Source organism: Aotus nancymaae, unplaced genomic scaffold (genome assembly GCF_030222135.1).
Source record: "Aotus nancymaae isolate 86718 unplaced genomic scaffold, 86718_ANA_hifiasm-v0.15.2.pri h1tg000250l, whole genome shotgun sequence".
In the NCBI taxonomy this organism is placed as follows: Eukaryota; Metazoa; Chordata; class Mammalia; order Primates; family Aotidae; genus Aotus; species Aotus nancymaae.
In genome coordinates, this window is record NW_026988665.1 from 1,430,599 (window position 1) to 1,445,062 (window position 14,464).

The window sequence follows — 14,464 nt, forward strand, 5'->3', positions numbered from 1 at the left end:
CTCTCCAGGCCCCAACCCTCCCTCTGAGGGCAGGATGAGTACCTGTGAGTGCCCAACCAGAGCGTGCACGTGTCTACACAGGGACATGTGAGAGTGTGGGGGAACATGCCTTCCCAGCGTGTGGGTGGGGGTTGAGAGACACAATTAATGTTACACAGACGTGTGTGGGACACCCAGTGTCTCCGCGGGCAGGTGTGGGGCCATCAGTGTCTCCGCGGACAGGTGGAGGGAGACATCATTGTCTCCGTGGGCAGGTGGAGGGGGCCATCGGTGTCTCCGCGGGCAGGTGTGGGGCCATCGGTGTCTATGCGGGCAGGTGGAGGGGGCCATCGGTGTCTCCGCGGGCAGGTGTGGGGCCATCGGTGTCTCCGCGGGCAGGTGTGGGGCCATCGGTGTCTCCGCGGGCAGGTGTGGGGCCATCGGTGTCTCCGCGGGCAGGTGTGGGGCCATCGGTGTCTATGCGGGCAGGTGTGGGGCCATCGGTGTCTATGCGGGCAGGTGGAGGGGGCCATCGGTGTCTCCGCGGGCAGGTGTGGGGCCATCGGTGTCTCCGCGGGCAGGTGTGGGGCCATCGGTGTCTCCGCGGGCAGGTGTGGGGCCATCGGTGTCTATGCGGGCAGGTGTGGGGCCATCGGTGTCTATGCGGGCAGGTGTGGGGCCATCGGTGTCTATGCGGGCCGGTGGAGGGGGCCGTCGGTGTCTCCGCGGGCAGGTGGAGGGGGCCGTCGGTGTCTCCGCGGGCAGGTGTGGGGCCGTCGGTGTCTCCGCGGGCAGGTGTGGGGCCGTCGGTGTCTCCGCGGGCAGGTGTGGGGCCGTCGGTGTCTCCGCGGGCAGGTGGAGGGGGCCGTCGGTGTCTCCGCGGGCAGGTGTGGGGCCGTCGGTGTCTATGCGGGCAGGTGGAGGGGGCCGTCGGTGTCTATGCGGGCAGGTGTGGGGCCGTCGGTGTCTATGCGGGCAGGTGTGGGGCCGTCGGTGTCTATGCGGGCAGGTGTGGGGCCGTCGGTGTCTATGCGGGCCGGTGGAGGGGGCCGTCGGTGTCTCCGCGGGCAGGTGGAGGGGGCCGTCGGTGTCTCCGCGGGCAGGTGTGGGGCCGTCGGTGTCTCCGCGGGCAGGTGTGGGGCCGTCGGTGTCTATGCGGGCAGGTGTGGGGCCGTCGGTGTCTATGCGGGCAGGTGTGGGGCCGTCGGTGTCTCTGTGGGCAGGTGGAGGGGGCCCTCGGTGTCTCCGTGGGCAGGTGTGGGGACATCGGTGTCTATGCGGGCAGGTGGAGGGGGCCGTCGGTGTCTATGCGGGCAGGTGGAGGGGGCCGTCGGTGTCTCCGCGGACAGGTGTGGGGCCTTCGGTGTGTCCGCGGGCAGGTGTGGGGCCGTCGGTGTCTATGCAGGCAGGTGGAGGGGGCCGTCGGTGTCTCCGTGGGCAGGTGTGGGGACGTCGGTGTCTCTGTGGGCAGGTGTGGGGCCGTCGGTGTCTCCGTGGGCAGGTGTGGGGCCGTCGGTGTCTCCGTGGGCAGGTGTGGGGCCGTCGGTGTCTATGCGGGCAGGTGGAGGGGGCCGTCGGTGTCTATGCGGGCAGGTGGAGGGGGCCGTCGGTGTCTCCGTGGGCAGGTGTGGGGACGTCGGTGTCTCTGTGGGCAGGTGTGGGGCCGTCGGTGTGTCCGTGGGCAGGTGTGGGGCCGTCGGTGTCTATGCGGGCAGGTGGAGGGGGCCGTCGGTGTCTATGCGGGCAGGTGGAGGGGGACGTCGGTGTCTATGCGGGCAGGTGGAGGGGGACGTCGGTGTCTATGCGGGCAGGTGGAGGGGGACGTCGGTGTCTCCGCGGGCAGGTGTGGGGCCGTCGGTGTCTCCGCGGGCAGGTGGAGGGGGCCGTCGGTGTCTCCGTGGGCAGGTGGAGGGGGCCGTCGGTGTCTCCGTGGGCAGGTGGAGTGGGCCGTCAGTGTCTATGCGGGCAGGTGGAGGGGGCCGTCGGTGTCTCCGCGGGCAGGTGGAGGGGGCCGTCGGTGTCTCCTTGGGCAGGTGTGGGGCGCCGTCGGTGTCTCCTTGGGCAGGTGGAGGGGGCCGTCGGTGTCTATGCGGGCAGGTGGAGGGGGCCGTCGGTGTCTCTGTGGGCAGGTGTGGGGTCGTCGGTGTCTCCGCGGGCAGGTGTGGGGCCGTCGGTGTCTATGCGGGCAGGTGGAGGGGGCCGTCGGTGTCTCCGTGGGCAGGTGTGGGGCCGTCGGTGTCTATGCGGGCAGGTGGAGGGGGCCGTCGGTGTCTCCGCGGGCAGGTGGAGGGGGCCGTCGGTGTCTCCGTGGGCAGGTGGAGGGGGCCGTCGGTGTCTCCGTGGGCAGGTGGAGGGGGCCATCGGTGTCTATGCGGGCAGGTGGAGGGGGCCATCGGTGTCTCCGCGGGCAGGTGGAGGGGGCCGTCGGTGTCTATGCGGGCAGGTGGAGGGGGCCGTCGGTGTCTCCTTGGGCAGGTGTGGGGCGCCGTCGGTGTCTCCTTGGGCAGGTGGAGGGGGCCGTCGGTGTCTATGCGGGCAGGTGGAGGGGGCCGTCGGTGTCTCCGTGGGCAGGTGTGGGGTCGTCGGTGTCTCCGCGGGCAGGTGTGGGGCCGTCGGTGTCTATGCGGGCAGGTGGAGGGGGCCGTCGGTGTCTCCGTGGGCAGGTGTGGGGCCATCGGTGTCTATGCGGGCAGGTGGAGGGGGCCGTCGGTGTCTATGCGGGCAGGTGTGGGGCCATCGGTGTCTCCGCGGGCAGGTGGAGGGGGCCATCGGTGTCTATGCGGGCAGGTGGAGGGGGCCGTCGGTGTCTCCTTGGGCAGGTGTGGGGCGCCGTCGGTGTCTCCTTGGGCAGGTGGAGGGGGCCGTCGGTGTCTATGCGGGCAGGTGGAGGGGGCCGTCGGTGTCTCTGTGGGCAGGTGTGGGGCTGTCGGTGTCTATGCGGGCAGGTGGAGGGGGCCGTCGGTGTCTCTGTGGGCAGGTGTGGGGCCGTCGGTGTCTATGCGGGCAGGTGGAGGGGGCCGTCGGTGTCTCCGTGGGCAGGTGTGGGGCCATCGGTGTCTCCGTGGGCAGGTGTGGGGACATCGGTGTCTATGCGGGCAGATGGTGGTGGGGTACATCTGTGACACCTGGTGCCTGTGGGTATGTACAGCTGTGAGTGTATGCATAGCTGCTGGGACCAGGGCTATACCTAGGCTGGGTGGGGAGGGGTTCTGGGACTGGGACTGGGCAGGCTTGGGGCACCTATTTTGTGGCAGTGTGTGTGCAGCGCATGGTACTGTGAGTGTAAGCTCAGAGACCAGGGGGCTCATGCCTGGCTCAGAGTACCCTGCACTTTCCCACACATGAGCCTGCGTGGGCTGGTGAGGGCTGAATGATTTTTTTCCTGAAGATCCTAAAATAGCTCAAGTCGCCTGAGCTCCCCTCCCTGGCTGGGCCTGGGGCCTCAATGGCCCTTTGTCTTTCTGAAGGCATCTGGGCCTCTGTGGGGGGCTCAGACACTGACTGGGGCTGGGTGGAGCCAGGCTGCCTGCCTGGTCCCCCTTCCCCCTGGCTCAGCCCGAGAGGGCCCCAAGCCTCATTGCAGTGTTGCCCTCGGCCAGCCAGGCCCCCCATGTGACTTTCAGCCTGTTGGGCCCCCTTAGCTGGCAGATCCCATGGTCTCGCTGTGTGGGGGCAAACTTCCCAGGCAGTGTTTGAGGCCCCCCCTCTACCAGCCCATACCCGGGGCTCCCCCACCCCTCCCACATCCTGGTACCTGCATGACTTCCTCCTGCAGAGCCCCCCAAGAGATCCCCTGGCTGGAGGTGGTGGCAGCAGGCAGGCTGGCACGTTACCTGGTAGCACGGCCTGGGTTTGACCCTGGCACTGCCCCTGGGACTCTGAGCTGGGAGGTGAGAAATGGAGACTCCGTGTGAGCCACCTGAGCTCTGCACAGCAAGTCCTGTTCTGGGTTTTCTCGTCCCTGGGCCACACCCTACGCTGGGGAGATAAAAAGTCCCTGCCTGCGGTGCCCACAGTCAGTGCCGCCGGAACACTCCACCTGGCATGGACAGTGCCAAGGTCCAGCGGGGCGGAGTGGATGGGATAGGAGCTGCCCTGAGGAGAGGGTGAGGCCAGCAGGGGTGGGTCTCCAAGTGGTTCCTTTGACAGCTCCTCTGGATGGGATGTGGCTTGGGGTGGGGGAGACCCCTTGGCTGCGTTTGGATTCTCCTGCAAGGTTTCACTGGAACACCAGATTCCAGGGCCATAGAAATGTGGAGGCCTCCAGTGTGGGTGATGGGGCAGGGCGGACATGGGCTGGACGCCTGGCTGTGGGGTGGAAAGGAGTCCCAGGAGAGGGAACTGGCAAGACAGGACCTTCCCAGCTGAGGTGGGGTTGCTGGGATTTGGGCAGGGCTCTTGGAGGAGGCTGAGCGGGAGGGTGAGACCCAGCACCCGGAAGGGAGGAGGCTGTGGGGGTCGAGGGGCCCACAGACGCGGCCAGGGGACTTCAGGGAGGCGGGTGTGGGCAGTGGGTCCTCCGGGGTGGACTGAGGTGAGGCCTGGGTATGACCACGTGGAGGCACTGGTGGCTGCCGGCAGCTGTCGTCTGCAGCGGGCGTGAGACCATGTGGCAGACGGCTTGGTCCGGAGGGACTGGCGTAGCAGAAGCGCCCTGGCGCCAGGTCCTTGCTTTCCTGGAGCTGGGCCTTGGGGGATGGGGGTAATTGCAGGGGTTTCTTCCAAAAGCTGCGGGTGGACAGGGGTGTGCGAGAGCCGAGGTGCAGTCGTGGAGGCCTGGCGTGGACGGTAGAGACGGCGCACACACCGGACCAGATGGGCCCCTCGTTGACCCCCGGATGCCCCTGCTGGGCAGCGGCCAGGGAAAGGGGCGACCTACGGGGGTGGGTATGGGGACGGGACTCCGCGACAGGGGTCCCCGCTGGGCCGAGTCCCCATCCCCCACCCCGGGCCGCAGTGACGTCAGGGCCCAGACGTTCCTGCAGCCGCCTCTGGGGAGCGCTCCAGACCCGCAGGGGGGCCCCGCCGCTATTTGCATGACCCCGCCCCGCACGGGAATGGGGGCCGCGGGCGACTGGAGGTTCCGCTGTCAATTCCCAGGGGAGCGTGGGCCGCTCACCTCACTCCACCCTCCAGGGTGCGCCCCACCTGGGGCCTCCCCCACATACGGCCCGCCAGGGTGGGGCCGCGGGCGCAGAAACACTCGCGGGCTCACGCACGACGCGCACACGCGAGCGCACGCGACCCGCCCGAGCCCCCTGCGGCGACTCCGATTCACCCCAGCGGGCGCGGGGCGCGGACCCGCCCCACCCAGCTCCTGCTCGCCGGGCGCTTCCTCCTCCCGACCTGCCCCGGCCGCCCCCGCCTCCGCTTCAGCAGGAGACCCTGCCCGGCGCGACCCCTGCTCCCCCGGCCCAGCCCCGCCGCCGACTCAGTCCCGGTTGAGCGCCCGCAGCCCCAGTCCCGGTCCCACCTCCAGCCCCAGCGCCCCCAGTCCCAGCCCCATCCCCGGCCCCAACGCCGACCCCAGCCCCGGCCCCAACGCCGACCCAGCCCCGGCCCCAACGCCGACCCATCCCCGGCCCCAACGCCGACCCCATCCCCGGCCCCAACGCCGACCCATCCCCGGCCCCAACGCCGACCCCATCCCCGGCCCCAACGCCGACCCAGCCCCGGCCCCAACGCCGACCCAGCCCCGGCCCCAACGCCGACCCCATCCCCGGCCCAGCCCCAGCGCCCCCAGCTCCGCCGCCGCCCCCGCCTGCCTGGCGTTGCCTTTTGTGCCGCGCTCTCCCGTCCGCGTCCGCGCGATCCTCTGCGACTCCCCGCGGACGCCGGGGTCCCCGGAGGCGGCTTCCTTTGTCTCTGCTCCCGCCCGCCCTCCGCGGCGCCCTCGCCCCTCACTCGCCTCCCTAGCCCGGCGAGGGGAGCTGGCGCTGCTCGCCCAGTGGCGGGAGCCCGGGAGCCGGCGCGGCCTCCGCAGGCGGCGCTTTCTCGTCGCTCCTGACGCGGCCGCCCCTCCTGCCTGCGCGCTGCCTTCGCCGCTCCCGCCTCTGCCGGGGACAGGAGCTGCCCGGACCCTCGGCGCCGGGACCCCGCGCACCTGCCTGCCGCGCGCACCGCCTCTCCAGCCGGCGGGCTCCGGGGAGGGCGGCCGGCCCGGCGGAGGCGGGGGGCAGCAGCGGTGGCCGCGGGTTCCGTCTCTTCTCCTCCTGCTCTGAGCCCACGGTTGGGATTTCGACTCCGGGAGAATCCTGCGCTCCTCCCACGATGAGCCCGCAGGGCTGGCGCCGGGACCTGGCGTCCCCAGGGCTGTGCCTGGGTGAACTCTGAGAGCACAGCTGCTGTCGCTGCCCCAGGGGTCCCAGGATGGGCCGAGCAGCCCTGAAGAGGCCTAAGGGCACCCCGTGAGGAGCCCCCGCGCTCAGAGTGGGGTGCGGAGCTGGAGCCCCGGGCCATGCCTCCACTGCCGCTGGCGCGGGACACCCGGCAGCCGCCTGGCGCGTCCCTGCTGGTGCGGGGCTTCATGGTCCCCTGCAACGCCTGCCTGATCCTGCTGGCCACCGCCACCCTGGGCTTCGCGGCGCTGCTGTTCCTCAACAACTGTACGTGGCCGCGGGCGGGGCCGCTGCACTGGCCAAGCCCCAACCCCGGAGCCGGGCGCATAGGGGCTGGGGCGCGCGGCGGAACCCCAGGGGCTGCCGCAGCTTCCTGGGGATGGGATGGGTCACTCTCCAGACCCCTGGGTCCCTGGAGGCCTGTCCTTGGGTCCCGGCCCTCGCCCAAAGCTGCAGAAACACTTTCTGTGGTAGCTGGGGAGGGAGGGGCAGTTTCGCGTAGGGCAGGGCCTGCGGTGGACTCTTCCAGGGAATCGGCCTGCACCCCCGTGGCTGGGGCCCCATCTTGACAGGGGTGAGGCCGTGACCATTTGGCTGGAGGGGCGGAGAAAAGCAAGGGCCTCTACCTGCATCTACCCCACAGCCTCAACCAGCCCATGGGGTCAGGGTTGGACCCCTCAGCATCCTTGCCTCCCGGCCTGGATCTCTGGGGTGGGGGAGGGGTGGGCAGGGGTGACCCCTTTCAGTCTCGGCAAAGGGATGGGACAGGGAAGGACCTGCTCAGAGTGGCCTAACTTGGAGATCTGTTTTCTTCCAGACAAACCTGGGACCCACTTTACCCCAGTGTCTCCGACGCCTCCTGATGGTGAGTGGGGCTGAGTTTGGGGACCTGGATGGGCCATGGCACGCTTGGGAGTCAGGGCCATTTGGGGGTGTGCACACCAGATGTGTGAAGTGTGTCTGGAGTGGGGAGGAGGCCGGACAAGGCACCTGGGCCTGTCCTGGGAGTCCACGGTGGTGGGCAGCAGACGGGGCTGGGGGTCTGGAGGTCGCTGCACCGGAGCGTGGCTCTCACTTCTCCGGGCCTCGGCCCCCTCAGCCTCAGAATTGGGAACCAGTCCTGGTACCCACAGGTTGTGAGGTGGTGTCTGCCCATGTGGGGCAGGGCCGGTCTGGTCAGGAGGCTCCTCTCCTTTGTCCTCTCTTCTCCCCGTTCAGCAAGGGGTGGGGCTGGACAGAGGCTGGAAGTGGACAAGAGCCCAGAGGGGAGGCTGGGGGAGGGGCCTGGAGGCCGGAGTCTGTCCCTGGGACTCCACAGGCTGTCGCGGGGGCGCAAGTGATGGAGACGGCGGGCTGACCTTGTTGACCTGCTTTGTGAGGCGGGGCCTGTCCTCCTGGGGGGCCGCTGTCATCAGGGTAGTGAGGGGGAAGAGAGGGAGCAGGGGCAGGGGAGACTGGCGGCTCCCTCGCCAAGACTGGGGTTCTCTCCAGAAGGCGGGGAAGGGGCACCCAGCTGTCCTCTCAGCACCCGCCCCTTCCCTGGGTCTTGGCTTGCGTTCAGTCCCGCGTGCAGGGCTGTCTGTTCGAGGGCTGTGCTGTGAGGCTTTCCTGACCAGGACGTGGGGTGGGGAGGACAACATGAGGAATCCTGGAGTGGCCTGAGGACAGGGCCTGGGCCACTCTCAGGTCTTGGGAGTGGGGAACGATGGCTGGAGGTGGTGGCTGTGGGCTTGGGCCTGGTGGGGGCGGGGCCTCCATCCCACCGTCTGCAGCTCTGTGCTGCCCACCTGTGCTGAGAGGTGGGGGCAGCTTGGGGTGCTCGGTGGTCTGAAGACAGGGTAGAGTCTTCCCTGGGAGTGTGGAGTTTGGGCACTTGGGAACTGGAGCTGGATTCAGGAGTGTGAGCTGGAGGTGCCTCTGTCTCCTGGGCCGCCGGCCAGGCTGGGGTTGCCTACAGTCAACCGTCCTTCACTCCAGGAGCCTTGAGCCAGTGAGTGGGCAGCCTGTTCTCCCACGAGAGGCTACTCAGCTCCTGGTCCCAGGGACTCCGGGCAGAGTGGGAATGGGGGGCAGTGGCTGTGGAGAACCCGGCCTACTTCTGGGCTCTCGCCCTGCAACCTGTCTGCTGGCCTCCAGCCTCAGCCCCTGATGGTCCTCCAACTCCCCAGGCTGTTCCTGTGGGATCCCAAGGGCCCCTCAGAGTGCCAGGCTCCTCCTGGACTGTGGGGAGGGGAGAGCTCTCTGCATGGCCAAGGCGGTAGAGGCCAGAGTGGCTTGCGGCAGTGGTGGAGGCCCGTGACCTTTGAGGGGCCTCCTCCCGGTGGGGTTGCCGTTCCCCTCCTGAGATTCAGGAGCCCTGTGATCCGGGCAGCGCAGCGCCATGGGTGGTTTGTGACCCGAGGCGTGGGAGGGGACATGGGGTTGCAGGGGCCCACAGTGGGCTGGGAGAGCAGGCGGGTGAGCAGCTGGCTTGTCCTCCCTCCCGGCCAGTCCAGGAGGGTGTGGACTCAGAGAAGGACCTGAGTTTTGCAGGAAGGCGCCTGAACCCTCCCAGTGGGCGGGGTCCTGGGGAGGAGGCAGGTCTGGCTGGTGGCTGCGGCCAGGGCAAGAACTGAGTTTGCACCACCTGTGAGCGAGAGGCCCGGGGCCACGTGGGTTTACAGATGAGCTCAGGTGGGAGGCCCGGGGCCACGTGGGTTTACAGATGTGCTCAGGTGGGAGGCCCGGGGCCACGTGGGTTTACAGATGAGCTCAGGTGGGAGGCCCGGGGCCACGTGGGTTTACAGATGAGCTCAGGTGGGAGGCCCGGGGCCACGTGGGTTTACAGATGAGCTCAGGTGGGAGGCCCGGGGCCACGTGGGTTTACAGATGAGCTCAGGTGGGAGGCCCGGGGCCACGTGGGTTTACAGATGAGCTCAGGTGGGAGGCCCGGGGCCACGTGGGTTTACAGATGAGCTCAGGTGGGAGGCCCGGGGCCACGTGGGTTTACAGATGAGCTCAGGTGGGAGGTCCCCTCGCTCAGGGTGCTCAGCCTCCTCTCCCGACACCCAGCAGGCTGCGGAGTGTCTCCTTTTCTTTAACACGGAGGGCTCCACACCAAGGCGCCACCTCACTGCGGCCATAGTCACGGGCCAGAGCCCACAGCAGGGCCACGTCCTCTCCATCCCCCAGCCTACCCGGGACCAGGAAGGGAGTTAAATATACCCGCTCCTATAAAAAGCACTGCCGCCTCCAGCATCGCACATGGCGAGGGAGGGGCCCGCGCGCCGTGGGAGAGTGGCGGGGCGGGGCTCCTACAGGAGGCAGAGCTAGGGCAGGCGAGGCAGGACCCCGACGTGCGCCACCTGCCTCTGTGAGGGGCCGTGTGGGCAGCAACCGGAGCACGGCTGCGTCTGAGCCCAGCGCGGCGTTTCCAGCAGCGTGGCCTCGTCCGGCGGCCTCAGCCGTGTCTCACCTTCCTCCTGCCGGCCAGCTGGGGAGGCGAGTGGACTGACGCCTCGGGCGTGGCTGCTGCGATGCGCTGTGCCTGGCGCCAGCGTGTACGTGCGTGCGTGCCGTCACCGCGACCGGCGCCAGCGTGTACGTGCGTGCGTGCCGTCACCGCTTCTGGCGCCAGCGTGTACGTGCGTGTGTGCCGTCACCGCGACCGGCGCCAGCGTGTACGTGCGTGCGTGCCGTCACCGCTTCTGGCGCCAGCGTGTACGTGCGTGCGTGCCGTCACCGCGACCGGCGCCAGCGTGTACGTGCGTGCCGTCACCGCGTCCGGCGCCAGCGTGTACGTGCGTGCGTGCCGTCACCGCGACCGGCGCCAGCGTGTACGTGCTTGCCGTCACCGCGTCCGGCGCCAGCGTGTACATGCGTGCGTGCCGTCACCGCGTCCGGCGCCAGCGTGTACGTGCGTGCGTGCCGTCACCGCGACCGGCGCCAGCGTGTACGTGCGTGCGTGCCGTCACCGCGTGCACCTGTCTGCGATGATCCCGGGTGGGGCCTCTGTGATCCCCTAGGCCTGCGGGGAAGCATGCAGTTACTCAGCACAGTGGTGTGCGCGGCCCCTCACCCACGCCACAGCTGCGCGTAGAATGGGGGTCTTCCTGGAGGCGGCGATTACTGAGCTCACTCTTGAGGAGCAGATGTGTTTCAAGCCTGGATGGGAATAGGAAGGAGGGACCAGCACTGTGATCTTTAAACTCTGTGCTGGCTGGTAGCGTCACATCATCAAACACTGCCACCCCCACTCGTATCCGAGGACGTCCCAGAGGAGTGGACTCTCGGAGACCCTGGAGGCAGAGGGGGAGCCAGGGCCGGCCCTGGCTCCAGGGTTCCCCCCAGGCACCCAGGGTCTCTCCACTGCCCTGCCTCATTGGTCCAGTAGCTGGTAACTCAGACTCTGTCCTAAGGTATCGCTGCCCACCCGCTCGCCGTCCAGAGCCTGCTCCGGCGCACCCCCGCACCCCCGCAAGTACCCCAGCCCCACTCATCCTGGTGAGCTGCCATCATCACCTTCTTCTCCAAGGCTCTGTCTCGGGTCGCAGCAAGACCTTAGGCTGGACTGGAGGGAGCTGCAGGTCCTGGTGGATGAGCACGCTGGCCATCCAGGAACAGTGCCCTTGGCCATGGTGTCAGGGCCTCGGGAGAAGTCTGGCTGGGCCAAGGTGACCAGAAGGGGAGAAAGGCTGAGTAGCCTAGGTGCAGGGAGGTGACTGGGTCCTTGGCCGTGGGGTTGGGACCCAGGGGAACCCTCGTTCGGTCCACTGGTCCAGCTGAAGCCCAGGAGAACAGCTGGCTGGGCATCGGCAGGTGCCTGTTGGATTTGGGCTGGGAGTCCGAAGGCCTTGGACAAGACAGGGACAAAAGGGAGAGGGAGATGCTGAGGGGAGAGGGAAGTGAAGGGGCCAGGGGTGCACGTGGTTTTGAGTTTGGTTTGAGCCGGGACAGCGGGGAGGCCAGTGGTGATGGCAGCTCTCATTGCTGTACTTACGGTGGTAGCAGACAGGCCACATAGTGCTCTGTGCTGGGCACTCTCCAAGCTTTGCAGATTCTGGCCAATTTACCCCACAATCCTGGGATACAGGTGCTATTACTCCTACTCACAGAAGGGGACACTGAGGCACAGGCAGGTGAAAACCTGTCCACAGTCCCATGGTGGGTAGTGCAGAGCAGTCTGGCTACGGGACCTGAGGTGGGAAAGAAGTGGAAGAGGGGCGCACAGCCCAGATTTGGGAGGACGACAGGGCTGGGGTGGAGGGGGCATGGGTGGGTTGCAGGGATGGCAGGCTGATGACCCTCACTCAGCCTTCTGGGGTGGGGCAGGAACACCCAGACAGCACCGGAGCCTGGGGTGGGCTGTCGCCATGGCAACAGCTGGTGCACTCACCCTCCTTGGAGATGGGGGGGTTCCCCCCTGCCCCATTTCCCGAGCGTGCTGGGAAGTGATGGGTGGTAGCCACCCCTCTGACATGACTTATTAATGATAATTGGGCCCAATTAAACATTTATTAAATCCAGACAGCTGCAGCCCCTAATGGGCCCTTCCCTGATCCTGGGTGGACCATCCTGGGGGTGGGGAGTGCTCAGAAGGGGCTGCCCCAGGGGCTCTGGGTTTTAACGTGCCTGGGGCACCTTAGCCGGCCACGTGGTGTAGAGAAGGGTTGTGTGCCAGGCACTAAGGTCTGCAAGAGTAAGAAGTAAAACGAAAGACAGTTCTCGCATCTCCCAAGAAGGTCGCTTTGTCAGAGTGAGGGGGATGGAGGAGGCAGGGTAAAGTGGGGCCCAGGGGGACGCCGGCGGAGGAGGGGGAGTGTGGGTGCCCCACGGATCCCAGGGAGCGGCTGGAGGCTGCGGAAGGACGGGTGCCAGTGGGGGTGGGGGGGGGGCGCTGGCCAGGGAAAATAGGAGTCGTAGAGGCAGGCGGAGGCAGGGAATGTGCACTTCTCCAGGGAAGCTGGGGACGAGTTGGGGAGGAGAGGCCGCTGGAAGGTCACCTACCCGCCTTGGGCGCAGGGATCCGGCAGGAAGGTCTGGAGGTGCCAGAGGTGGGTCAGAGCTGTGACCAGGCCTCAGACCTCACCACCCCCCTGTGATGCCCTCATGTCCCTGAGTGCCGGGCGGGACCTGGGCGGACCCGGGCGGGAGGAGGCAGGGCTCGGGTGTGCTGGACGCTGCAGCAGCGCGGGAAGGGTCCCCCCGGGAAGGGTCCTCACCGGGTGAGTCGATGAGGACGTCCGGTGCACACCTGGGGCCTGGTCTGCTTGTGCCCGAGTTGGTTTCGAGGCATCTCTGCTTTTCGTTGGGGGCCCACGAGGTGGGTGGGAAGTGGGTCCTCGCCCGTCGCAGAAACAGGGGCCGGTGCCCGTTGCAGGAGACGCCCCTCTCCGCGGCTGCAGGGGCGGGGTGGGGGGAGATTGTGCTCCCCGAGAGGCCCGGGGCTGGCGGGAACCCTCGGCGGCGGGGTGTGGGAGGGGCAGGGCCGCCCCGTGAGCGAGCGCACGCGCGTCCGTGTCCGTGGTGGACGCCCAAGGTGGCGCTCGTGGATGCGTCCGCGGGGGCGGCTAATGAACGGGCCGCGAGCACAGCAGGGTCTCGCGGGCGTGTGGACGTGGGTGCGGCGCCCCGACCCCTTCCTTCTCCCCCACCCGCCCCAGCGTGCCGGGGGATGCTGTGCGGCTTCGGCGCCGTGTGCGAACCCAGCGCGGAGGGGCCGGGACGGGCGTCCTGCGTGTGCAAGAAGAGCCCGTGCCCCAGCGTGGTGGCGCCGGTGTGTGGCTCGGACGCCTCCACTTACAGCAACGAGTGCGAGCTGCAGAGGGCGCAGTGCAGCCAGCAGCGCCGCATCCGCCTGCTCAGCCGCGGGCCCTGCGGTGAGCGGGGCGGGGATGGGAGGGGCCTGCGGGGCGGGGGGGGCTGCGGGGCGGGGATGGGAGGGGCCTGCGGGGCGGGGATGGGAGGGGCCTGCGGGGCGGGGATGGGAGGGGCCTGCGGGGCGGGGATGGGAGGGGCCTGCGGGGCGGGGATGGGAGGGGCCTGCGGGGCGGGGCCGGGAGGGGCCTGTGTGTTGGAGGGGGCGCGGCATGTGGGGGATTGTGGGGCGGGGATGGGAGGGCCTGCGGGGCGGGGCCGGGAGTGGCCGGTGGGCGGGGATGGGAGGGGCCTGCGGGGCGGGGATGGGAGGGGCCTGCGGGGCGGGGATGGGAGGGGCCTGCGGGGCGGGGATGGGAGGGGCCTGCGGGGCGGGGATGGGAGGGGCCTGCGGGGCGGGGATGGGAGGGGCCTGCGGGGCGGGGATGGGAGGGGCCTGTGGGCGGGGATGGGAGGGGCCTGCGGGGCGGGGGGGCTGCGGGGCGGGGATGGGAGGGGCCTGCGGGGCGGGGGGGGCTGCGGGGCGGGGATGGGAGGGGCCTACGGGGCGGGGCCGGGAGGGGCCTGTGGGCGGGGATGGGAGGGACCTGTGTGTTGGAGGGGGCGCGGCATGTGGGGGATTGTGGGGCGGGGATGGGCGGGGCCTGTGGGCAGGAGGGGCGGGGCCCGTGGGGGAGGGCGGGGAGGGGGCGGCCTGTGTGACCGGCGAGCCCCGCCCACAGGCTCCCGGGACCCCTGCTCCAACGTGACCTGCAGCTTCGGCAGCACCTGCGCGCGCTCGGCCGACGGGCTGACGGCCTCGTGCCTGTGCCCCGAGACCTGCCGGGGCGCCCCCGAGGGCACCGTGTGCGGCAGCGACGGCGCTGACTACCGCGGCGAGTGCCAGCTCCTGCGCCGCGCCTGTGCCCGCCAGGAGAACGTCTTCAAGAAGTTCGACGGCCCCTGCGGTGAGCGCGGCGGCGGGCGCACGGCTCGACCTCTGTGGGCGCGCGGCGACAGTGTCCTGACCCCTGCCCTCGACCCCCAGACCCCTGCCAGGGCGCCCTCGTCGAGCTGAGCCGCAGCTGCCGCGTGAACCCGCGCACGCGGCGCCCCGAGATGCTTCTACGGCCGGAGAGCTGCCCTGCCCGGCGGGCGCCAGTGTGTGGGGACGATGGCGTTACCTATGAAAACGACTGTGTCATGGGCCGATCGGGGGCCGCCCGGGGCCTCGTCCTGCAGAAAGTGCGCTCCGGCCAGTGCCAGCCTCGAGGTGGGTGGGCGGTTCCCCAGGGGAGGGCTCTGGGCAGTGC

General features: G+C 69.3%; 1 protein-coding gene across 2 annotated transcripts in view; it reads left to right on the forward strand.

The window, feature by feature from the left end:
• Positions 1-14,464, forward strand: part of AGRN (agrin) — a 40,589-nt gene that overhangs the window by 8,242 nt on the left and 17,883 nt on the right. For both annotated transcript variants that reach the window (XM_064371978.1, XM_064371979.1), the window contains exons 3-6: positions 7,135-7,182; positions 12,959-13,174; positions 13,895-14,119; positions 14,200-14,424. In XM_064371978.1, coding sequence (XP_064228048.1) covers positions 7,135-7,182; positions 12,959-13,174; positions 13,895-14,119; positions 14,200-14,424 — 714 coding nt within the window. The remainder of the gene's footprint in view (positions 1-7,134; positions 7,183-12,958; positions 13,175-13,894; positions 14,120-14,199; positions 14,425-14,464) is intronic.